Source organism: Rattus rattus, chromosome 2, assembly GCF_011064425.1.
Source record: "Rattus rattus isolate New Zealand chromosome 2, Rrattus_CSIRO_v1, whole genome shotgun sequence".
Taxonomy (NCBI): domain Eukaryota; kingdom Metazoa; phylum Chordata; class Mammalia; order Rodentia; family Muridae; genus Rattus; species Rattus rattus.
The window spans coordinates 202157402-202182849 of record NC_046155.1 but is presented as its reverse complement, the minus strand read 5'-3'; the positions used below and the strand labels follow the sequence as shown (position 1 = coordinate 202182849).

Below are 25448 nucleotides of genomic sequence, written 5' to 3'. Positions count from 1 at the left end.
ATCACACTGCAGGAGAGGTGGGTGGTTCATGGGTGGGACATCCAGCCATTTCTGTGTATGTTTGGCTCCTGTAATTTACATGGATACCTTATGTAGCCATACCTATGTCTGTAGTCAGCAAGAGCACTGGTCATAAAAACCATCTTCTAGTTGTGAAAAACAAATGTGACAGAGTGGACGTTCGGCTTTGATTCATTAGTAATCTTTTTACGTGGTTGAGGAGCAGCAGGTATTAGGATTACATGCCCTTGTCCTTCCCTCCCTTATGGGGACATCAGGCTAATAAATTTCCAGTGACAATAACTGATAGGAGTGGCTAGCTGTGAGGTACAGGATCTGGGAGAGATACACTCTTGGGAGTTATCAGCCTATGCTGAAGCTTGGTTAATGATCCACCTTCTAACACCACTGAGAGGTGTAAGCAGGTATGCACTAGACATTCTGTGAGTTTCCAAATCTCTTGGTTCAGTAGAAAGAGGCCTGCTGATACGGAGAACACATCCATCGTTCATGACTTATCCATTCTTTTACACAAGATGGCAAGCAGGTAGGCAGTGGAATAACTCTTTAAAATGTTCCCTTGTCCACTGATTTTGATGGTTATCAAAATATCATTTTATCTGTTACTATGCTCTACATGTTTAGTGAAATCTAAACTTACTAGCATATAAAATATCATAACCAATTAGGTTATTGATTAAGCAAATGTGATGCTTGGGTTCTTGATTAGTATAACTCCGTACATTCCTCCCACTGTCTCAAGACTCCATTATCTGGGTGTGAATTCCCTTAGCCTAACCAGAGCGAACAGCTTGAACCTGACGCTCTTCTACACAGTCATCACAAAACACAGAGACTTCACACAAGGAACACAGAACAAGCCCAGAACAAAGTCTTGAAGATGATTGTGGTGTTAGATGCTATAAGAATCAGGGCTTCAGAGGTTCTGGAAAAAAATTTTAGAAAACCCCGGAGTTACCAGAAGAGAATCTGAGATCATCAGGGGTGAAGGATACCACATTTTGTTCTTTGTTTCATTAGTCCACCCATGTTTTCTTGACTCTTTACTAGAATGTGTGTTTGCATACACTGTTAGGTTTTTCAAACAGGTAACCATTTTCATGTCTACCTACTAGATGATAAAATATTAAGGAGAGGCTGAACAAATCATCAAAGTTCATACAGCCAATAAATGTTAGAACTGCAAAGTAAACGCTTTGGAGTCTACCTTAGATCCACCCCTGGCTTTCTGGAAAGGTAGAGGAATGTCTGTGCTGGGTTGTCAGGATTTGAGGATTTATTCTAAGGAGCAGTTCTAGAAAGCAACAGATATCCACAAATGAGAAAGCTTATAGAGGTAGACTATCATTTCTTTTTTAAAACTTTAATATTTACATGAACTGGTTTGTAGTGAGAATGTTGGTTTCTTTAAAAACATAGAAATATTGTAAGAATGTGTTTTCATTTTAATCTCAGGTGTAGGGTATGGGGCTGCTTCAGATCTTCCTCAGTAGCTGACTGTGATTTGCCTTATGCTGTAGCAGAGGTGTGGTTAGTTTTGCCAGCTGCAGGTAGTTTCTGCGATTATGTCGTGCATTTGGAATTCTGGGAAAGTTTCGGAGGGCATGTAAAGGCTAGGTTCCCAAGAGACAGGGTTGGTTGTTGTTGGTAGATTGTTGGTTGGTTGCTGTTGGTTGTAACTGATAGTGGTTTGGTAAGTCGACATAAAAAATAAGTGAGAAGAAGAAATTAGATATCGATGCCCTTAAGCATTGATGCAAGAAGGAGTCTAATGATGTCAACCCCTTTTCCTCTACTCTTTTTACTCTCCTATCCAGTGGTAGGTGGTTGAAAGGACGGAAGAAGAGGAGTTGGAGAAGGGTAGAATTAAAGAGCAGCCAAAAGTCTGGCTACACTGGTTACCTTTAATAACATGGAAAACCATGAGTAGTACACAGAGATGAACACCTCTGTGATTGCTTATGCTACTTCTGGGTCCACTAAAATACCACAAGAATGAAACTCAATTGGCCGGGGTTGCAATGGAATTCCAAACCTGGCTGTTCCCAGGTAGAACTACAAAATAGAGCCCTCTTTCAGCTGAAAATTCCAGAAGGCCAACATTGTTCCTCATGGGTGGTGGACTGTTCTTGCTCTGCCTGGTTCAGATTAGACATTGAAAGCTTTGCCACTTCCTAGACATTGGTGGAATCTGGGCCCCAGGAGGCCAACCCCCTCTGGTCCTGATGGCTTCACTGATAATTTAACCAAGTTTTCCTTTGTTTAGGTCTGCTTCCCCAGGAGTTCTCTGGCTAATGCTTAACTTCCCTTGTGTGAGAAGCCTGTGCTTTCTGTCAGACCTCCCACTCCAAATCCCTGTTCCCTACAACTGAAATTGGCCTGCTCCCAATATCTAGAGAATGTTTCTCCATGCCTGTCAACCAAGTCTCTGTAAATTCTAAAATTCCATGGACAGCCCACCAGCACATTTGGTGGGCATCAGTGTGAGAGACTCCCCGCCTCCAGCCACCCGTGAAAATGGATCATGGGCTCCTGAAATCACAGACAAACTTAGCCAGGTGTCTACTTCATCCAGTGTGTACTGAGTCTTCAAAATAATCTTGAATAACAACAGCAGAGTCACGTGTGAAATTCCCACATACCAGGGTAAGGTAGAAGGGGTTTTGAATATTCTTCAGTGGTCAAAAACCTTAAGGGGACTTTTCTTTGTGTCCCCTTCGGTTCTCCCACCAATGTGTGGTAACTCTCCTTGTGAGGGGCTTTTGAAATACTGATTGAACATATTTCTACTTTTCTTTCTCTCTGTGCCTATTGTAAGCAACCGTTTTCCTGATTTTTTTTTCCCAGACCCTTTCTCCACTGCTGCTGATTTTTCTGTGTGTGTGGTTTTTTTTGTTTTGTTTTGTTTTGTTTTTTGTTTTTTGGTTGTTTTTCTTTTCGTATCTTTCAACTTTGCTGAATTTGTTCACCCTAATATTTCTGATGGACTCTGAGACTTGTCTCTGTATAGTTTTTGATAATGAGGGTAAGTAGGCAAAGGGGAAACTGAGGCCTCTGTGATCTATACATGTAGCAAGGTGGTTTTTTTCCTTTCCTATTTAATATCCTTGATTTCTTTCTCTTGCTTGATGGCTCTGTCTGAGATTGGCAACGATTTTATTGAATACAAGTAGTTAGATGCCCCCACCCCACCCCACTGCCTCACTGCAGGTCATAGTGCACACGTGGTTTTATCGTTTCTCTGATGAGAGTAATGACACTAGGTCTGTGTTTGAATATGGCCATTATCAAGCCAAGGCTTCCTCTTTCACACCTAACCTGTTCACTGATTGCATCCTAAAAGGACACTGAATCTTCCTCAGTGCCTTTCCTGTGTCTGTGTGATGGACATATGCTCTTGGCCTTTTGTTATTCTGACACCAAGTTATTTATTGGAATATATTGAACCATCCTGTGTCTGGGGTACCTCACTAGACTGTGGTGAATTATCTTTCCAGCATGCTGTACTGACCAATGCAAAAACATGCTTACAAGGAATATTTGGCAGAGGCTGTCAAGGCTAAACTCCTAGGATTGAATGGTGTGTTTACAGTATTGGCATGTTGGAGAGTCATGAAGCATACCTCCTGGGTGCGACTCCTGGGTTTCCACTTTCATCCATTTGTTCACATTTTTACTGATAGCTGTGCTGTGTGCTGTCAAACTTCAAGTGTTTACCATTCTAAATGGTTAAAAATAGTCTCTCAATTTTGTCTCCTCAACATATCTTAAGGGTTATTTTTCTTATTCATTCATGCTATACAGGCATTTTATTGTTTTGTAAAGATGATGTTTCTTGTTTCCTATAATATCTTATTTAGGAAGATTTTCATATGCTCTAAAGGAAGTTGTCATGACTCATTCTAGATTAATCCTGTTAACATATTTTCTGGAATGTATCACATGTTATTAAAAATTTGAAGTTCATTAGAATAGACTTTTGGAAATTATTAGGATTTTAATTTCTTCCCTCTACTGACCACTTGCCAATATCAATATCTAACCCTGAGCAGGAGGGCTTCTCCAAACCCAAGTAATTGTGGCTTAAAATCGCTGCCTTTGCTGTGTTGTGAACCCCATCTCTTCTATCATCTCTAAATCAGGGTCCATACTCCTGGGAAAACACAGATGAGGAGAAGGGATGTATGCAGGGACCTTATTACACTTCCTCCTAGGTCCAGGCCATTGAGCTCTTCTTACACCAGGTTCCGATGGTGGGGTAGCCATATTGGAGGAGGAATGATAGCAAATCCAGGATGGAAAACTAGATCTGTTTCTATTTTTGATAGATCATGGCATTTTCTCTTTCCCTCTCCTTTTCTGCAGTTAGGCATGATAAGAACAAAAGACGCTGATTACTTCTTAAAGCCGCTGCCTCCACAACTAACAAGCAAACTGAACAGGTCTGCACAGGGCGGCTCTCCTTCCCATATTCTGTACAAGAGATCCACAGAGCACCAGGCTCCCAGAGAAAATGAAGTCCTGATGATCACCAGGAAGCGAGATCTGGCAAGAACGCATCTGCACCATGACAACTTTCACCTTGGCCTCTCACGAAAGCAGCATTTCTGCGGAAGACGCAAGAAATGTATGTAAGGGCGATTTTGCATATTTATTGACTTGCAGAATTAGATAAGATAGTGAAACAGTTTTAATTTATTGAAAGCATGTGTTCTGATGAAGTGAAATGTTCTGTCACTACTGCTGTCGGAGGTGATTCTGTCGTGGGTGGTGGGTAAATGTGACAGATGAATTTTTTTAAAAAGCTCATCCTTGCACAGATTAAATGACACACTTCTCAGAAGTATAGAACCTGCCAGACATCTTTTAAAAAAATAATAAAAGCCCTGGCATCCCCCTGCTCTCCAGTAATTCTATACTTGAGGTTTAGACATATTAAAGCTCACATATTTTTCCTGCTGAGGTAACTTATTTTTATGCATATTTGAAGCTTGACACCACTACATCAAAGAGGCAAGAGCAGGCCAGCACTCACCTGCAGTTTGTCAGCGAAGCTTTGGAGAATCGTGTCCTGATCCACAAGTGAGGGCCCTTGTTTGCATGTAAGGTAGCCCTCCTGATCCAGGAAACCACAGTTCCCTGGCGTCCTTCTTTGCCTGAGTGCCCAGGCACTGCCCTTCACAGAGAGCACAAAGGAAGCCTAGGCCTCTAGTCCCAGCCTTCTCTGCCTCTGATGATTTTATCTGCCTTGTGGAAGCAGAAGGAAGAACCTGGCAGGTGCTCTGTGGATCTTGGTGAATCTTAAGGGATGGGTAAACAACAAGATGCTCAGTGAAGGAGTAGGTGTCACTGGGGTATCAAAGCCTGTGCAGTGTCTGAACCCATTTTACTCTGGGAACAAAATACAAGGGAACAAATACAGACAGAGCTGGAGAACTCAGATTGAGTCCAACTCAGTGGGATGTGTCTTTTGCTTGTTGACTTCTTGTGGGGTGGGTCCCAGTCTTGTCAGCGGGTTCCTGTTCTTCTAAGTCTGTCTCACTCATACAAAGGCTGTCTGTATTAGAACACCTGCATGCAACAACTGCGAGTGTGTTCTCCACACTCCCTGAGGTCTCTGTCTGGAAACAAATGAAGAATGTAGACAATTTGTTAAAGCAGATGCTGAAACTGGAGCTATGGTTGATGAAGGGAACGTCAGAATGTTGTCATCTCAGCCAGAAGCATCCACTGATGTGGGATTGGCTGGATTCCTGTTCCCTGGGCACTCGGAAAGCACTGACCTGAGGCTTATAATGTTTGCTCTAAGAGCTTCCAAGAGCTCTGGCCAGTGTGATACATTGTTTTCATTTACTGCCCTGCCTCTGGTCCCACGGCATCTCATACAGTAGCTCATATAGAGGCTGAGTGAGTAACCCAGGACAGCTCCTACAGGGTGCATATGCATCTGGGAGTTACAATGCTAATATAGCTCCAGTCAGCCTTGGCAAGGGCTTGAGAAGGTTTGAGATACAGGTGACATTTCCCGCAGATGAAATAAGTACTTGAGATGGGAAACTTGACCTATTTCACCCTATTTTGAGTTTTGGAATACTTTGTGTGTACAACTACCCTGGGGATGGATCCCAAACCTGAACAGGGAATTGATTGTTGCCCATGTGCCTTAACATGTACCCTTGGGGGTAATTGTAGAGCATGTTCTCAGGGAATGTTCAAGTTGACTGGTCACAAGGATATTAGATGGGATTTCTACTTGTGCTTCATGTTTAAACTAAGAGTTTTGGATATTGAATCACTTCAGGATTCAGTTTTTAATCCCCACTGACCAACAAACCAAAAGAGCTAACGTGCTTTGGCTGTGAGTACTAGTTAAGCAGATTGTTCACAGCAGGTTCCATGGGTAAGCTTGTCCACTTGGAGGTTCACATCACCAGGTAGGGATTGAAGAATGCTTTCCCACAAAATGATCCTGTGTTTTCCTAGCCACCTTCTAGAGTTAATTGTTTTCCACAGAGTGTTAACCTTCCACAAGGGCAGAATGCAGATTGTTCTATAATTAAATTTGCTAAGTATGCAGGGGAGTTTGTTACAATATGTAGCACCCACTGAGTGCAGCTGTCACCAATGGTGTATGAGCGACTGGGAAGAGTATTGGAAACTAGCTATGTCCAGACACCAGCAGCAACTGTGAAAGGAATGTGAGCTGAGGGCTGTGCTGTTGACCCTGTGGTTTGTTACTCTATCAATAATGGTATGAAGGACCACTGCTCTGCAAGTCATTGTGTCCTTGGTCCTAGGACATGCTGATTTTAGATGCTAGGGTTCACTTTTCACTTGAAATCAAAACAAAACAATGTGGGGTTAGTTCTAGAAATGGTTTCCAAGACACCCAGATGGTATGAATTGCATTTAAATTTGGGAGGTGAGCTTAAAACATATCTTGTACTCCAAAAGTTTGGCAGTTCTCTGTTCTTCTAATAGGAGAATCCTATAGCCAGGCTTTAGCTTCTTTATTTAGCCCAAGCTGCCCTTAAACTTGGGGTCACCTTACTCAGCATGAGCATTCATTTCTCAGACATTTCTGTAGGATCAGCTATGCCTCTGGTTTTGTGAGTTTGCTTTAGCTTACTCTCTAATGTTCCTCCATAGACATGCCCCAACCTCCCGATGATAACCTCTACATCTTGCCTGATGAGTACAAGCCTAGCTCCCGACCCAAGCGCTCGCTCTTGAAATCCCACAGAAATGAAGAGTTGAATGTGGAGACTCTGGTGGTGGTTGACAGAAAAATGCTGCAAAGCCATGGCCATGAAAATATTACGACCTATGTGCTTACCATTCTCAACATGGTAAGGCTGGTGTGTGTGTGTGTGTGTGTGTGTGTGTGTGTGTGTGTGTGTGTGTGTGCACATGTGTGTGTGCCTGTGTATGTGCCTGTGTATGTGCCTGTGTCTGTGCATGCACATGTGTGTGTGCCTGTGTGTGCCTGTGTATGTGCCTGTGTATGTGCCTGTGTCTGTGCATGCACATGTGTGTGTGCCTGTGTATGTGCCTGTGTATGTGCCTGTGTCTGTGCATGCACATGTGTGTGTGCCTGTGTATGTGCCTGTGTATGTGCCTGTGTCTGTGCATGCACACGTGTGTGTGCCTGTGTATGTGCCTGTGTGTATGTGCCTGTGTGTATGTGCATGCATGCATGTATGTGCCTGTGTATGCCTCTGTGTGTGTGCTTGTGTCTGTGTGTATGCGTGCAAGCATACATCTGCATGTGTGTATCTCTGCATGTATGTGTCTATCTGTGCATGGTGTGTATGTTTATGTGACTATGTGTCCTTGTGTACATTATATGTATATGTTCATGTATATGCTGGTTCATGTGTGTGTTTGTATGTTTGTCTCTCTGTGCATGTGACAATGTATGCTTCATTCCTCACTTGTCTAGATGAGTCTTAGTATAAGAAACTCTTATTTTGCTAATTTTCAGTTAAAAGGTAAATTTTCAGAACTGTGAAGTATGAATCAGGGAGAAACTAATTAGATCATCCTTGCAACTTAGTTTGTTTCTGAGGCATTTAGGGTTCACTGATGTCTTCACATACTAGAAATCTCCTCAGAACATTGACATACTTTGACACAACAAACCTTTATCATGCAATGTGAAATGCAGATAATGCAATATTAGGTGAAGATACTGCAATGTGAAGTGCAGATAATGCGATGTGAGGTGCAGATAATGCCCACCTTTTTAGGAAGACTAATGTTCAGGTGTTGAATCTAAATTATCTGCAGAAACTGAGAAACTCTTATTTTGGAATATCTTCCCAGATGAAGGATGTCTTTGTATAAGAACAGGGTGGGAGTTACTGAGGACCCAGGAGTGGCGCTTGGCACCTGCCACCTGTGGGGTAAATCCTCATCAAAGAGAGAAAAACTACGGTGCCCACATGTCAGAAAAAGAGTTAATGACAGTGTTTCAAATGTGTATTTTGACATTTGTGAACTGAGTACCCCACATGAATCTGTGTCTCCCCCAGAGTATCCAAAATATGTCTCACTCCCCACAGTAATGCCAAGTACTCTCTTCCCTCAAAGAAATTCACTGTCTCTCCTCCCAGAGAACTCCCAGAGCACTGGGCTCTGAAGCTGTATTCTGTGGCTCAGGTCCCTGCTTCCCTGATCAGCGGTAGCTGCCATTTGCCTGTGTTCCAATAATTCCTTACCTTGGTAGGAAAGAGTTCTCTGAGGCCTCCACAGTTGCCACACTGACTCTGCTCCTAACCCAGAATGCCACTCTCGGCTTTTGTTTCTGCGTCTGTGTGCCCTGCTCCCCAGTGTCCACACTGTCCACTCAGTCTCTTGCCTCCTGTTCCTCCTCTCCGTTGTGTCCTCCTGGTTTTGTCCTGAGTGTCTCCCGTGTGGCCCTAGAAGTCCTGTGGTGCACTTGGCATATGCTATCGCCACTGTGATCAAAATAATCTTTCTAGTGTGGCACAGGCCAGGACTCAGAGGAAGCTGAGGCTAGCAGAGTGTGAGTTAAAGGCTAGCTAGCCTACACAGCAAGACTGTTGCAGTGATGATGATGATGATGATGATGATGATGATGGTGGTGGTGGTGGTGGTGAGGAGGAGGAGGAGGAGGAGGAGGAGGAGGAGGAGGAGGAGGAGGATCTTTAAAACTTGTTTCTTCTTTATGATAGATAATAGGTGGGCCTTCTCCTCCCCCTTTTCCCCCTCCTACCCCTCTGCCTCCTCCACCTCCTCTGCCTCCTCCTCAAACTTTAGATGGAGACATCCAAGTTTCCATAGATAGGGTTCCCTATATCTTTCCTATCTGAGAAATACAAGGGGACAATACTCACCTAGTTTGGGCACTGAAGATGTAGGGTTTGCTCTTACATGCAAGAAGTTGAGCCATGACTAGGCAAAGATCCATTCGCAGCTCACGCAGATATTTCGTTTTTCTGTTTCAGGTGTCTGCTTTATTCAAGGATGGAACAATTGGGGGAAACATCAATATTGTCATTGTGGGACTCATTCTGCTGGAAGATGAACAGGTATTGCAGCTTCAAGAGCAGCAGCTTTCTTTCCTCAGGAGGAAAATGAGTGTGCAAAGCTGCATCGCTCTGTGTATTCTTTATTTCTCTCTTACTTGGGAAAAGAAAGATTTCATATTTTGTGTTTAAAGTGACTCATATCATTTCTTTCTAATCGTGCATGTAGTGTGCGTGGGTGCATATGTGCGTGTGTGTGTGTGTGCACATGTGTGTGTATCCTATGTATGGTGTGTATGTGTGGTATGTGTGTGTGAGTGTGTGTGTTGTGTGTGTGTTGTATGTGTGTATGAATGCATTGCATGTGTGTATATGGTGTTTGTTTATGTGTATATGTATGTATGTATGTATGTATATATGTATATGATGTGGGTACTATAGGCATGGTAGGGGCTGTGTGTGGTATATGTATGTGTGTGTGTGTGAGAAAGAGAGAGAGAGAGCCATGTTGTGTGTGTGAGCTCACAAGAAAACAGAACAGAGGACACATTTGTCATGAGACTGTGGGAAGGAAACACACTGATAGTATGAAGGACAATGTATCTTCAGCCACCATGAGCTTCCTATCTGTGCTTTTCCACAAGACCAACTGTGTTTCTAGCATAGACAATGAACTGTATCATGGTGTGCTGTGCTGTGCTGTGCTGTGCTGTGCTGTGCTGTGCAGTGCTGTGCTGAGCTGTGCAGTTCTGTGCTATGCTGTGTTGTGCTGTGCTGTGCAGTTCTGTGCTGTGCTGTGCAGTGCTGTGCTGTGCTGTGCTGTGCTGTGCTGCTGTGCTGTGCTGCTGTGCTGTGCAGTGCTGTGCTGTGCTGTGCTGTGCTGTGCTGTGCTGTGCTGTGCTGTGCTGTGCTGTGCTGTGCTGTGCTGTGCTGTGCTGTTCTGTGCTGTGCTGTGCTGTGCTGTGCTGTGCTGTGCTGTGCTGTGCTGTTCTGTGCTGTGCTGTGCTGTGCTGTGCTGTGCTGTGCTGTGCTGTGCTGTGCTGTGCTGTGCAGTGCTGAGCTGTGTTGTGATGTGCTGTGCTGTGCTGTGCTATGCTGTGTTGTGCTGTGCTGTGCAGTTGTGCTGTGCTGTGCTGTGTTGTGAGTGCTGTGCTGTGCTGTGCTGTGCTGTGCTGTGCTGTGCTGTGCTGTGCTGTGCTGTGCTGTGCTGTGCTGTGCTGTGCAGTGCTGCTGTGCTGTGCTGTGCTGTGCTGTGCTGTGTGTACTGCTGTGCTGTGCTGTGTGCTGTGCTGTGCAGTGCTGTGCTGTGCTGTGCTGTGCTGTGCTGTGCTGTGCTGTGCTGTGCTGTGCTGTGCTGTGCTGTGCTGTGCTGTGCTGTGCTGTGCTGTGCTGTGCTGTGCTGTGCTGTGCTGTGCTGTGCTGTGCTGTGCTGTGCTGTGTGCTGTGCTGTGCTGTGCTGTGCTGTGCTGTGCTGTGCTGTGCTGTGCTGTGCTGTGCAGTGTGCTGTGCTGTGCTGTGCTGTGCTGTGCTGTGCTATGCTGTGTTGTGCTGTGCTGTGCAGTGTGTGCTGTGCTGTGCTGTGCTGTGCTGTGCTGTGCTGTGCTGTGCTGTGCTGTGCTGTGCTGTGCTGTGCTGTGCTGTGCTGTGCTGTGCTGTGCTGTGCTGTGCTGTGCTGTGTTGTGTTGTGCTGTGCTGTGCTGTGCTGTGCTGTGCTGTGCTGTGCTGTGCTGTGTTGTGCTGTGCTGTGCTGTGCTGTGCTGTGCAGTGCTGTGCTGTGCTGTGTGCTATGCTGTGCTATGCTGTGCTGTGCTGTGCTCTTCTGTTCTGTGCCGTGCTGTACAGTGCTGTGCTGTTCTATGCTATGCTGTTCTGTTCTGTTCTGTGCCGTGCCGTGCCGTGCCGTGCCGTGCAGTGCTGTGCTGTGCTGTGCTGTGCAGTGCTGAGCTGTGCTGTGCTGTGCTGTGCTGTGCTATGCTGTGTTGTGCTGTGCTGTGCAGTGTTGTGCAGTGCTGTGCTGTGCTGTGCTGTGCAGTGCTGCTGTGTTGTGCTGTGCTGTGCTGTGCTGTGCTGTGCTGTGCTGTGCTGTGCTGTGCTGCTGTGCTGTGCTGTGCTGTGCTGTGCTGTGCTGTGCTGTGCTGTGTGCTGTGCTGTGCTGTGCTGTGCTGTGCTGTGCTGTGCCGTGCTGTGCTGTGCTGTGCTGTGCTGTGCAGTGCTGTGCTGTGCTGTGCTGTGCTGTGCTGTGCTGTGCTGTGCTATGCTGTGTTGTGCTGTGCTGTGCAGTGTTGTGCAGTGCTGTGCTGTTCTGTTCTGTGCCGTGCTGTACAGTGCTGTGCTGTTCTATGCTATGCTGTTCTGTTCTGTTCTGTTCTGTTCTGTTCTGTTCTGTGCCGTGCCGTGCCGTGCCGTGCCGTGCCGTGCCATTCTGTGCTGTGCTGTGCTGTGCTGTGCTGTGCTGTGCTGTGCTGTGCTGTGCTGTGCTGTGCTGTGCTGTGCTGTGCTGTGCTGTGCTGTGCTGTGCTGTGCTGTGCTGTGCTGTGCTGTGCTGTGCTGTGCTGTGCTGTGCTGTGCTGTGCTGTGCTGTGCTGTGCAGTGCTGTGCTGTGCTGTGCTGAGCTGTGCTGTGCTGTGCTGTGCTGTGCTGTGCTGTGCTGTGCTGTGCTGTGCTGTGCTGTGCTGTGCTGTGCTGTGCTGTGCTGTGCTGTGCTGTGCTGTGCTGTGCTGTGCTGTGCTGTGCTGTGCTGTGCTGTGCTGTGCTGTGCTGTGCTGTGCTGTGCTGTGCTGTGCTGTGCTGTGCTGTGCTGTGCTGTGCAGTGCTGTGCTGTGCTGTGCTGTGCTGTGCTGTGTTGTTTTACCCTGCCACCTCCTGCTTCCAAAAATCCCCATGATGCTCAGATGAAGGTTTTTACTTTTTGCTGGAGATCCTGGAAGATGGAGTACATTTTTCTTACTGGGCACTAATCTCAGTTAATGCTGTCTTGTGGTAATGGGGGAAAGAAGACCCTTTCCTCAGAGTGGCCTCCTGTCACCCCACACAGATGCATGCTCTGTACCCCAAGGAGATCCTTACAGCATCAGCGATATGGAAGTCCTCGTTAAAAACAGACCCCACTTCTATTTCTTCTAAGCTGGTTACTGACTCAGCAAAGGCACGTGGGCTCACGGCCTGAGCTAGACACCCGGCATCCACTCCTACCCTTGGTGACGTCTTCAATGTCTCCTGGTAGCCATGGTGCCCTTGTCTATAAAGCCAAGAATGTTTTAGATGGAATCAGAGATGATTCATAACATCTGTGGGATGCCCCTTTCCCTTGCAGGTGGGATGCAGCAGGGCAGGCTGTCTGGCCTGTCTAACCCCATTGTCTGCTCTGTGGGTGTGCAGCTGGGAGGTTTCTCTGAACTAGCCAGGCTTCTCAGGTGACAAGTTAATTATTCTCTGTATTAAAACGTTCTTGCTTTGGAATTCACCCAAGATGCAAAGAATAAGCAAGGTTATCATTTGATCATACACCTGTGTTAACTTTAATTAACAACAGCTTCCTGGAAATTACCAGCCAAGGAATGCAGGCATGCTTGTGTGCTTATGTGCGGCAGGTCGCTTAGGTGCATATGACTCTGGGAAAACAAAATAAATATTTAAGGGGAAAATGTCTTTAGTGACTATGAGAGAACTTTTTTCAATAGGGATTAAAGCTTTGAAAAAGATAGCATTCTGAAACAGGGGCATGTAAACTGATATTCTCTAATTACTTTTAGGACACTGTAGCAAACTTATAAGTGGCTCAATAACTCATTACACCAGCTCTCACAATGTTCCTGGCCCTCCATTCTCCATCCCTTATAGTTCTAGACTTCATGCCCATAGTCCACTGCTACCACTTGACATATATGGATAAGGCTATTGGAATTCTACATTGTCTCATTAGAGTTTATTTAGAAGTTGACCTCTTGGTATAAACAAGTTGTCTCTGTGTAGAAAAGATCTAGCTTAACACTTGTTACATCAGAGGTGAAAATGTTGTTGCTGGCTATGGTTGTGAATTCATTATTGGGGAGACAGACTCTCTCTCTCTCTTTCTCTCTCTTTCTCTGTGAATGTGTGTGTGTGTGTGTGTGTGTGTTATGTGTGGTGTGTGGTGTGTGGTATGTGTGTGCATGTGGTATGTGTGTATGTATAGTGTGTGTGTGTAGTGTGTATTGTGTATTGTGTAGTATGTAGTGTGTGTGTGTGTGTGTGTGTGTGTGTGTATGTACTGTATAAGCCACACACAAAGATCCTATTCCAGTTACAATTTTGCAAAGTTTTTTTATGAAAGATTCTTGCTCAGATGCTCTTTCTTGGTCATTGAATCCAAGAATCCACCACACACATTCTAGTTGATTGTGTACAGACAGGCTCATAAGCGACTTCTCTGAATCCACACAGATTTGTATAGCACAGTCCTTGGGATGTTAAAGCATCATATGGAACTCTTACCATGTGCCTTCTGGGTTCATCTTTGTGTTTTAAATCTCCACCAAGAATAGCCTGCTGTGTTGAGAATGGCTTTAGCATGCTTTCTCTACATGTCTGTGGGTGTCTTGGCCTCTCTTGCCTAGCCAGGGCTGGCGATTAGTCACCATGCAGACCGCACGTTAACCAGCTTCTGCCAGTGGCAATCTGGATTGATGGGGAAAGATGGAGCTCGTCATGACCACGCCATCTTACTGACTGGTCTGGACATATGTTCCTGGAAGAATGAACCCTGTGACACATTGGGTAAGATTCTCCAGCATGAGTTGGAGGGATGTGGGGGGAGGGTCACTTTGGAGGGTGGGGTAGTTAACCATCACCACCACCAGGAATTTCCATGTGTCGACTGATGTGTAGCCAGAACAAGGGCCACAGCCCCTGCATCTTCTCACATAATAACTGCCCTTTCCCATGCCCCCGGCCACTGCAAATGGGACAGGGAGATTCAAGCTGTCTCATAATGTCACAGGAGTAATGGATTCATTAATATTGATGGAGACACCACAGTAACACTCTACTCTCCATGTCCCTACTTCTTTGTAAAGATCTGACCATCAGCAGTCCGGCCATATTTTAAATGGTCACAGAGTGAGGCACTTTGACAATTTTTTTAATGGCCAAAGAGGGTGCTATCTAGCACTCCACAGAGGTTTTTCTCTTTACTCTCTTTGTCCCCCAAGTTCAGAGGGGTCGAGTTTTTAATATAGAAACTGCCAGATAGGCTCGAGTGTAGCAGAAGTTAACTCTGTTTCTCAGTAAAGCCTTATAAGGCTAGCCCTCAGGGGGACTTGGAGGACATATATTTTACCCACGCTAGCCAGCATGGATGTTGTTACAATTCCTCACTGGGGACATCAGCATGCCCTGCGTGATTGCCCCCAGTGAAGTCTCAGAAGTCCAGTGATTTCAAAGAAGGAAAGTTCATGGGAGACATGAGGAGAAACCACATTGGGCTTTTGTCCCAACTCTAGTCTCCTCCAGGAACAGTGAACAAAATCTAAGCCTGTTCATCATCACAAGGCAGAGTCCATGGGCCTCTAAGGATATACAAGATACAGTCCCTTCTACTGCATCAATATATCATGGCTGCCCATGAGTAGCCCATCTCACATTTCCCAAATGAAGACGAGAACCAAACTTTATCAAATACCAGAAAGTAAAACCACCACCACTCATTATAAATGAACACTACTGTATTGTTCTCTCTATGCTTATTGTATTGTACTCTCTATGCTTATTGTATTGCACTCTCTATGCTTATTGTATTGCACTCTCTATGCTTACTGTATTCCACTCTCTATGCTTACTGTATTGCACTCTCTATGCTTACTGTATTGTACTCTCTATGCTTACTGTATTATACTCTCTATGCTTATGCCCTAAGGTTTCGCACCCATCAGTGGGATGTGCAGTAAATACCGCAGCTGCACGGTCAACGAAGACTCAGGCCTTGGACTGGCCTTCACCATCGCTCATGAGTCTGGACACAAGTGAGTCTGTTGTATTGGAGGAAGATGAATGTCATCTGCTGACTGGGTGATATCCACATTTATGTATTGATTGTGTGGGTTCACCTCATTTTCCAGTAGGCTGCTCTTAAGGTCCTCCATCTGACTGGACAGAAGAACAAGTCTTCTTGTTAATGGTAGCTGCTCTGGAGTTTTGTTTACACACAGCCACACACAGACACACACATACGCACACACACATACACATACATACATACACATACACACAGACACACATAGACACAAACACACACATACACACACATACACACACATACATACACATACACACATACACACATACGTACATATACACACACATACACATACATACATACACATACACACAGACACACATAGACACAGACACACACATACACACACATACATACATATACACACACATACACACACATACACACACATACATATACACACATACACATACACACACATACACATACACACACATACACATACACACACATACACATACACACACATACACATACACACACATACACAAACATATACACACATGCACACGCACACAGATAACCTTCAGAAAACACCCTCCCCAGTACACACATGTACATATACATACACACAGACACACATAGACACAGACACACACATACACACATACACACACATACACACATACATACACATACACACACATACATACATACACATACACACACATTGCTATATACATATAACACACAAGAATACACATGCATATATATGTACACACATATGAACTCATATATGATCTGTAAACATGCTGTACTTAGAGGTATATGAGTGTAACTTGTCAGTGTGACCACTGTGAAAACCTGGTTAATTTTCCATGTCCTGATCCTGACTTCTGAGCCATTGCTTATTAAAAGAGGTAACATTACATTGTATTGTTTCACATGCACACAAAGCCACACAAAGCCACACACAGACACACACACTCACACACACACACACACACACACACAACCAGAGGATGGGAGGAAATAAACCATCAAGATGAGTAACTCATGGTGTTCTTTAATCATGTAAAATAATCTTATATTTATACTCACAATTCCTTAGAGAAATTATTAGTCTTATATAATATTTTACATTTATAATCCTGTCAGCTGATTCACTTTAGGGGCATGGTGTACTGAAGTGTTGTGAAAGGCCCCATTACCTTCAAACTGCTCTGGACGTCTTCTGAGTACCTTGAGGACTATGGAGGTCAACTGACATCATGGACATGATGAAACACTATTGCTTGTCATGTTGAAACACTATTTGAAATTTCTTTCAGAATATGTACAACTTGGAATTCCCCTTTTCTGCTGATCATTTTTCTTCAAACTTGATTTTCCTGACAATAGGAAAATAAAGAGAGTGTGTTTGTGACCTTCGTTTTGACAAAGCCAGTTTTTCCACATCCTATTGGAAAATGGATTCAATACACCTGTTCCCACAGGTGCGCTCACATGCACACACACACACCCCCCACACACACCCCACAGGTGCAAATATGTGCACCTTTGTTCAATCCCGTTCTATGGAGAACCTGCAGGCTTTGGCCATGTGAACTGTTGACCCTAAGGCGAAGCTGTACATCCCATTACCAATCCTTCAATATCACAGGTAGTGATTGATGATTTCATTGCCCAGAAAATTACACCTACACTCTATAAGGCTTTTAGTTAAGACGTAATTGTATTTTAATAGTTAGCTAGAGTTAAAACTTTTCATTATTATAATGACACTAGGCTCTTTCTGTTCTCTCAACCATACCTCAACTTAATTAAACAACTAAGGCAAGAAATACTTAAGTCACTGAGACTCCACCTACTAGAGTTTGATAGGCAGATAGAGGTATCGGCTGTACTTGTCACTACTGCAGGTGGCTAATTTAACTGAAATTCAGCTTGAATTCCTTCTTGCACCATTGCCTAGCTTAGTGATTGTCACTGCCCTCTGAGAAGATCCAGTGCCCATATTGGGTTATTCCTTGTCTTTCTTCTTAAGAGCCATCTTCCTACCATCCTATCACCACACATATGTTCCCACCATTAGTGTGTGAAGAAGCCTCTGTGTTGTGTGATGTGTCAGAAGCACAGTGCGTGTTTGGTGCATAGAAAGCTTTGTTATTGTGCTTTACATAGGGATAAAGGCTTCGTGAGTTCGACAATTTGCACAGAACCAAACAGCTCAGATGTGATTGAACCAGGTGTTAACTAAGCCCCTTCCCTACTCCTGTTCACTCCGGAAAACTATCTAACCCCTCCTAATCTCATCCTAACTGGGGTCTCCACTTCTGCCTCTATCTCCCAGTGAGTAGTTTGTGTCAGACCTGTGGGCATGCTGGTCCTACCTACAGTCACCTCCATCTTCCAAAAGGGAGTCAGCATCTGGATGACGTTGCTCCAGTGTCCTATTCAACACTTCTCACCTCCTTAGCTACACTGTCCCAATAGCCAGCTCTATTTACCGAACCTGCTTACTGTTCCTCACCCTGGAGATAGGTCATCAATGAATAAGGACTTTCAGATAGCAATTCAGGACCCAGAAAATAGTGGAAGACACTTTCTCTGAAATTATGCTTATAATTTATGCCTTCTTTATGTTACTATTATTTAATTATATATGTTTCATGGTGATATTTTCTTATACATATATTATTGTGCTCTATTTTATTTGCACTTTGTACTGACCTTTTATATACAGCATTGTAATAGGAGTCTGCTTCCTCCCTGTAGCCCCTTCCTGATTTCTTCTCATATATGTGTGCATATGTATGCCTGTATATACAGTCATATTTTCCACAGAAGAGAAAGCACACGCCATTTTCTTTTCTTTCTCCATTATCCTGTCTTGTTCCTCAGATCTTTATACACTTCCTCCACCTTCATAGTCTACCTTATACTTCCATTTTGCATGTTTGTATGTTTGTATGTATGTATTTATTACATACATTAGGTAGGTAGGAATGTATATGTGTGTATATATACACATATTTAAATCTAGACCTCAAATACAAGCAAAAACACACACTATTTGTCTTTCTGAATCTTGCTTATCTCACTTAGCAAAGTGACCTCCAGGCTAATACTTTTTATCTGAGTCAGAGTCATTGCTGGGAGGTTGCCCTTGAGCCAACAAACAGAAATGGAGAAACTGGTATTGACTGTTGTATTTGAAGGCAGTATGCCTAAGAGCATGTATAGGAGACATCTAGGTCCTACATATTATTAAGGACAAAGGGACAATAGTGTTTATTATGCCATGGAATGATAACCATTTTAAATAGAGTGCTATGGTACACTGGAAATATGTTTTATCTGTAATACATAGCTTGACTTACACTTCCCAGTAACAAATACCAACCTTATCTTTGAGATTCATCTATTCTTTCTTCTATTACTTTAACATTAATATCATATGTGGTCTCTATGGCATGGTTATGTGATAGACACATTCATCATGTCTGTGCATGGTGTGCTGATTGGAAAGATAACTCATGATATAGCAAGGAACGGATTCTGTAAGCACCCAAATCACATGGGGTCGGTGAGAACACCATCACATGCTCACCTCAACCTCACAGCCTACGAGTTTGCCAGAAGTCTCCCAGAAAATGCTTTGGGTAGCCAAAGTTTGTGGTGTATTTCTCTGATGTTTTAATACTAGCAAAATTTGAAATTTGATCATTGAAAAATATCTTCAATTAGAAAAATGAAACCCAGGAAATCTCCAGAGAGTGGGCATTGTTCTTTGAATTCCTTAGAATGTAGGCTGAAATGATAGTAAAAATATCTAGGTCATGTGTGAGGCTGTAACATTCTCCTCTGAAATCAGGTCAAGGGCCAGCCAAGACAGCGTGCTTTGGCATTTGGTTGTCATTGCTCTCTCCCCGTGGAGCCTCCCTTCTGGGATTTCAGCCCAAATCCTTCTCACAGCCATGACACATTTCCCCTGCCATGTGGTTGCCTTAGCTTGATTAATTGCCTTTAATAGAACTTCAGAGAATGGGTGGAGGTTAAAATGACCACATCCACATCACCCTTGGTACTGACCAGGAATTTTGCAAAAATCTGACAATATTTGCCTTCAAGATCTCCTTGGATACACCCTCCAATCACCTTATAGTTAGACCACTGCAAGGATCCTATGGGCCTTGATATCTGGAGGTCTGAGCTCTTGGCTTTATTCCGTATAAAGGGCTCTCTCAAGTCCTTTGTTTTACCTTTATCAGGATAGAGTATAGTAAGGTAGCAATTATAAGTCAAATGTTTAATGCCACATATGAAATGGTGTTTAGAAATGTTATTTTTATCTCTATTAAATTATTTTATTTACATTCCAAAAGTTGCCCCCTTCCTGGTCCCCCCTCCCCCAAGTTCTTTACCCTGTCTTCCCCCACTTCTGAGAGGGTGCTTTCCTACCTGTCCACCCACCCCCTCTCACACCCACCAGCATCCCTTTTCCTCGGGACATCAAATTTCCACAGGATTAAGTCCTTCCTTTAACTCTTACATATTGGTCCCCAACCTCAATTCAATGGTTGACTGTAAGGATCTGCATTTGTCTCAGTCAGTTGCTGGTAGAGCCTCTCCGAGGACAGCCATGCCAGGCTCATGTCTGCTCTCCTCAGTAATAGTGTCAAGATTTGGTGTGAGCACATGGGATCCATCCCAAGTTGTGCTGATCACTGAGTGACCTTTCTTTCAGTCTCTGCCCCAGTTTTGTCCCTGTGTTTCCTTTAGACAGGAACAATTCTAGGTTAAAATTTTTGAAGATGGGTGGATGCCCCATCCTTCCAATGGAGACTATGCCTCTCTACTGGAAGGGATCTCTTCTGATTCCATTTCTCCACGGTTGGGCATTTTGGTTAATGTCATCCTGGTAGCCTCTCATATACCAGGTCTCTGGGACTTTCTTGAGATTCCCCCTGCCTCCTAACCCCCACTGCTGCATATTTCAATGCCTTCTCCTGGCCCCTAGGTGTTCCTCTGTGCCTCCCCATACCGGATCCTGATTCTTTTCCCCATTTTCTCTTCTCCCAACCAGTTTCCTCCCTTTGTCTTCTTCCTGTGATTATTTTGTTCCCCTTCTAAGTGTGTTTCAGGTATCCACACTTGACCTTCCTTCTTTTTAAGCTTCCTACAGTCTGAATTGTATCATGGGTATTCTGAATTTTTTGGCTAATAACCACTCATCAGTGAGTACATACCATACATGTCATTTTGGGTCTGGGTTGCTTCACTCAGGGTGATATTTCCTAGTTCAATCCATTTGCCTGCAAAATTCATGATGTGCTTAATCTTCACTGACCTTACATCTGTCTGATTGAGGGCTAATATCCAAAACACACAAAGCACTCAAGAAGGCTCCAAACACCCCAAGTAAGCCCATTAAAAATGGGATGCAGAGCTAAACAGAGAATTCTCAACAGAGAAATCTCAAATGGCTGAGGAGCACTTAAAGAAATGTTCAGCATCTTTAATCACCAGGAAAAGACAAATCAAAACAACACTGAGATTCCACTTTACACCAATCAGAATGGCTAAGATAAAAAACCCAGGTGACAACAGATGCTGGCAAAGATGTGGAGAAAGAGGAGCCCTCCTCTATTGTTGGTGGGATTGCAAGCTGGTACAACCACTCTGGAAATCAGTCTGGCAGTTCCGAAGAAAATAGAAAATAGATCTAACTGAAGACCCAGCTATACCAATCCTGGGCATATACCCAAAAGATTCTCCACCATATTTCAAGGACACATGTTCCACCATGTGCATGGCAGTCTTGTTTGTAACAGCCAGGAGCTGGAAATAACTCAGATGTTATTTTTTTTTTAACTTACATTATCATGTGGCTCTAAGCAAGCATCTAAGTACATGTTTCTGTTCTCAGCCTTTGCAGGACATGTTCTCTCATTTCCTTTAGATCCCACCCCATGCCCACTAAGAGTCTTCCTGCCTGTGTTGTCTTCCATTTGCTCATCACGGAAATCTTGATGGTTTCCATGAATTCAGTAACCAGTCTCCCCACTTCTACTTTCAAGAGCCTTTCCTTTTTCCTCTGGGTCTCATTCACTCAACACCTGCTCTTGGGGAATCAATATAATGACAGAGTAGTAAATAGCAGTGGCCAATAGTAAGTGGGCCCTGAATAATATGCTTACAGTAGTGGAGGTGTTCAGGATCCTGGGGCTCTTCCCAAAGCCCCAGGCTTTCCTTCGAGACAGTTTGGAGTACCTCCTGGAAGAGCTGCAAAGGGCGATGAGTCCTTCTGCAGGCAAAACTCTGGGAATTAAAGAGATGCAGAGCTTTCTTAGGAGATGACCACTTGAGTCACTTGTCCCTCTAGGCTCAGGGCTGCAGTGTCGCAACTCTGAAGAACATGCTGTTTGGCAGTGAAGACTACATGGGCATCTGTGGTACCCTCACTCATAGCTACTCAAGCTTGAGCGGTGTGTCCATGCAGGAGGCTAGGCTAGAACCCCAAACTGTTGTGGTTTCTCCTAAGTCAGAATGGGCACAGATTTAAACAGTTCCCACCTATGCTTATGATTGCTCACCCTTTGCAGAGAGATGCTCTGCAGAGAGCTGTAGGTATCGGGTCAGGGAGTTAAGTGCTGCCTATCTGCCACAGCCTGCAGCTGTGAGGAGCTAGTGCCAAGGAGCAGCCCAGCATGGTTGGGGATGGCTGTTCTGTCCCTGATGAGTGCATGTGACTGTTCAGTATTGCTAAAGCTGACTCAAACATCCACATTGCCAAGGGAGCTTATCTGGGAAACTTAATGACTGAATCTTATTTTTCTGAGTCAGGAACTTCTGGCTGGAAACCTAACGAAACCTAACTTCTATATCTGGTTCTCTAATTAATTTTTTTATTCTATTCTTTTAGAATTCCATACATGAATAACTGTCTTTGTATAATTTCTACCCCTCCAACTTCTCCTCTATGTACCCTACTCTCCCTTAAATTCATGGCTTCTTCAATCATTGTTGTTACATATGTATGCACATGTATTTACATCTGTATATACACATGTATACACACATCTGTATGTATGAATGCAACCTGCTGAGTCTAGTTAATGCAAATTGAAAGTTATAAACATGATATGTCAATAAGATTATTATTAAACAAGCCTAAGGGACAATGACAACACCATCTGACATAATCACCTATGACAATGACAACACCAGTTGACATTCCAATATGGATGGGAGCCCAGATAGAGAGTTACAGTTATTTAATGGCTACTGAAAGAGAAAGATTCAGGATACTGCAGGGTAGCCTCCCTGATATCAAATCCCAAGCGATCAGCCCTAAGCATACACACACACACACACGCACACACACACACACACACACACACACACACACACCACAACACAACACACACAGCTTCCATATTTCTAACAAAGAGCTCTGAAACCTCTGCAAGTCCTAGTAGTGTCTGTGGGTTCTCATACGCTCCTTGAGTTTTGATATGTTGTCCTTAAATCTGTGTGATGAGTCACTTGCTCTTCCAAGAGGCTCTGGGAGCACACGAATGTGCTCCATAGACTGATTGATACAATGCTATTTCTGAAAAGGGATGATCTTCATGTCCTTCAGTGTATATTGTAGTCTAGTTTGTGATTGGAAGTGACCATTTCTCTCTTCCTCAGCTTTGGTATGGTCCATGATGGAGAAGGGAATATGTGCAAGAAGTCTGAGGGCAACATAATGTCCCCAACACTGGCAGGACGCAATGGCGTCTTCTCCTGGTCCTCCTGCAGTCGTCAGTACCTGCACAAGTTCTTAAGGTATGGGTACCTTGGGACAGCATTGTGACCACCTTGAACTTTTGGGAACCTTTTTTCCCCATCAACATTCTGGATTGTTTAAAATTCTAATTCATATGTTTCTATTTTGAAATTATATTTATTCTTTGACAATTTCATGCATGTTTATACTATGTATTTTGGTCATTTATGCTCCCATTATCCTCTGTCATCCCCCTTCACTCTTACACTAAACCATTCCTTCTTCTAACAAGCCCTCTCGTCTGTCTCTGATGTCTCTGTGTCTCTGTCTCTATCTCTGCCTCTCTCTGTCTCTGTTTTTCTGTCTCTCTGTCAGTGTCTCTATGTCTCTCATGGTCTGTGTCTCTGTCTCGTTCTTTCTCTGCTGTTTATGTATATGTTTGCATAAGTGTGGGGTCTGTGGGGGGAACACATGGGTGTGGGGCCCAAGCTTGTGATCAAGCATTGTTTTATCAGTTGCTTTCCATCTTTATTTGCTTATTTATTTTTGAAACAATGTTTCTCTGTGAAGCTGAAGCTCTGGTTTGACTATGTGTGATTACCCATGAGCTTCAGGGATCCATGAGATTCAGGGATCCATTAGCTCCCCTCCCCCACCCCACTACAAGGTTGGGGTTACAGGGATCTATTGCATACCTGGCTTTATGTGTAGGATGCAGTGATCTGAATTCAGGTCCTTGTTTCGGCAATTTTCTAACTAGGAGATCCCTCAGCCCCTGTATCCCTCTTTGTTTTCCTTTTCTGGTTGATGCTGGTTTAGTTTTGTGACCCACTGAGTTTAATTGGGGTGACTTCTATTTGCCGGGGTAAGGGTTATCTATTGGAGCATGGATAAGTTAAGAGGGGCTACACCACTGAAGAAAATGGTTCTGCTTCCCCACAGTAATCTTTAAAAGGATTAAAGTCCTCAGAGAGAGCTGGGACTGACTCCATGCTGAGATGTCAGCAGGTCCCAGTCTTGTCTTTTGCAGAGAAACACAGTTTCTATGAGTTCATGGATATAGCAGCCACGCCATTTCAAAGTGACATCGGTGTTTCCTAAAAACCCACCTCCCTCACACACGCTGCAGCTCCTGGTTCATACATTCTTTCTGTACCCCTTTCATGATTGTTCCCTAAGGGCCTAGAGGGGGTGATGCGATATGCCACATAGAGCCAGGCACTCACAGCCACTTCCGATTGGACATTGACCAGTTATAACACTCAGGCTAGCTGCTGCCATTTAACACAGGCTGCTCTGAGCAAGATTGAGAGCAACATTGATTGGCCTTGTGGTCAGCCCTCATCTGGGCTTTCCTAGCCTCGTTCCCTCTACTGAGAGTTTTCTACGATCCCTGCCACACACTGGGGTGGTCAGGGTGTGTTTAGCTCTTTCTTGCAGCTTTCTTTTTATTCCAGTGTGAGTGAAACTTTCAGGAGTAAGGAAGAGTTTGCCCTTTAGAGTGGCTCCGCTCTTACTTGTATTAGCCGGAGGGATTCGGATTTACTCAAAATACTTCCCTAATTTTCTGGCTCTTGTCCCCAATTTTACAAAGCTCTCTTTCACTTCTATGTTTATGAGACAAACGTATCAACATCTTTAGAAGTTTAAATTATCATCTGATGGCTTAGAAAATTAGAGGACGAAAATTTGAGTATGTACTAAGAGCTCGAGTCTTGAAAGAGGCCAAAGGAAGGTAATGAAAATTCATGGTAAAGAAACTGCCGCCCAGTCACAGAAAAATAGTTTGAGAACATTGGACGTGCTCTGTAATCTTGAAATCAGAATATTGTCCTCAAACTATTAAAATTCAACAATCAAAATCCAGTTTTGTTCACCAATACTGAAAGAGGAAAAATAGACGTTGAAGCATCTGGTTTTATGGTAATCAATAAAACAGTTAATCAATGATTTTTTAAACAAAACTATATTCAGTAACTTTACTAATTTCTCTAGCTATTTTACTTAGAAATAAATACGTAATATTTTATGCTGTTATTTCTTAATGTCAAACTGTACAGAGATTCATTTAAACCAAAAACAGGATTTCAAATCGGACAGTCTCCCATGTAGAAACAGCATTTCCAGCCTTAAGGAATCTGAGGCTGCTTGCCTTGCCTGTCTG

General features: G+C 43.9%; 1 protein-coding gene across 1 annotated transcript in view; it reads left to right on the top strand.

Moving 5' to 3' along the window:
- Adamts16 (ADAM metallopeptidase with thrombospondin type 1 motif 16) overlaps positions 1 to 25448 on the top strand; it is a 124510-nt gene that overhangs the window by 39695 nt on the left and 59367 nt on the right. Inside the window, exons 4-9 of the mRNA XM_032894833.1 lie at positions 4387 to 4648; positions 7171 to 7370; positions 9492 to 9575; positions 14108 to 14267; positions 15406 to 15511; positions 23206 to 23343. Coding sequence (XP_032750724.1) covers positions 4387 to 4648; positions 7171 to 7370; positions 9492 to 9575; positions 14108 to 14267; positions 15406 to 15511; positions 23206 to 23343 — 950 coding nt within the window. The remainder of the gene's footprint in view (positions 1 to 4386; positions 4649 to 7170; positions 7371 to 9491; positions 9576 to 14107; positions 14268 to 15405; positions 15512 to 23205; positions 23344 to 25448) is intronic.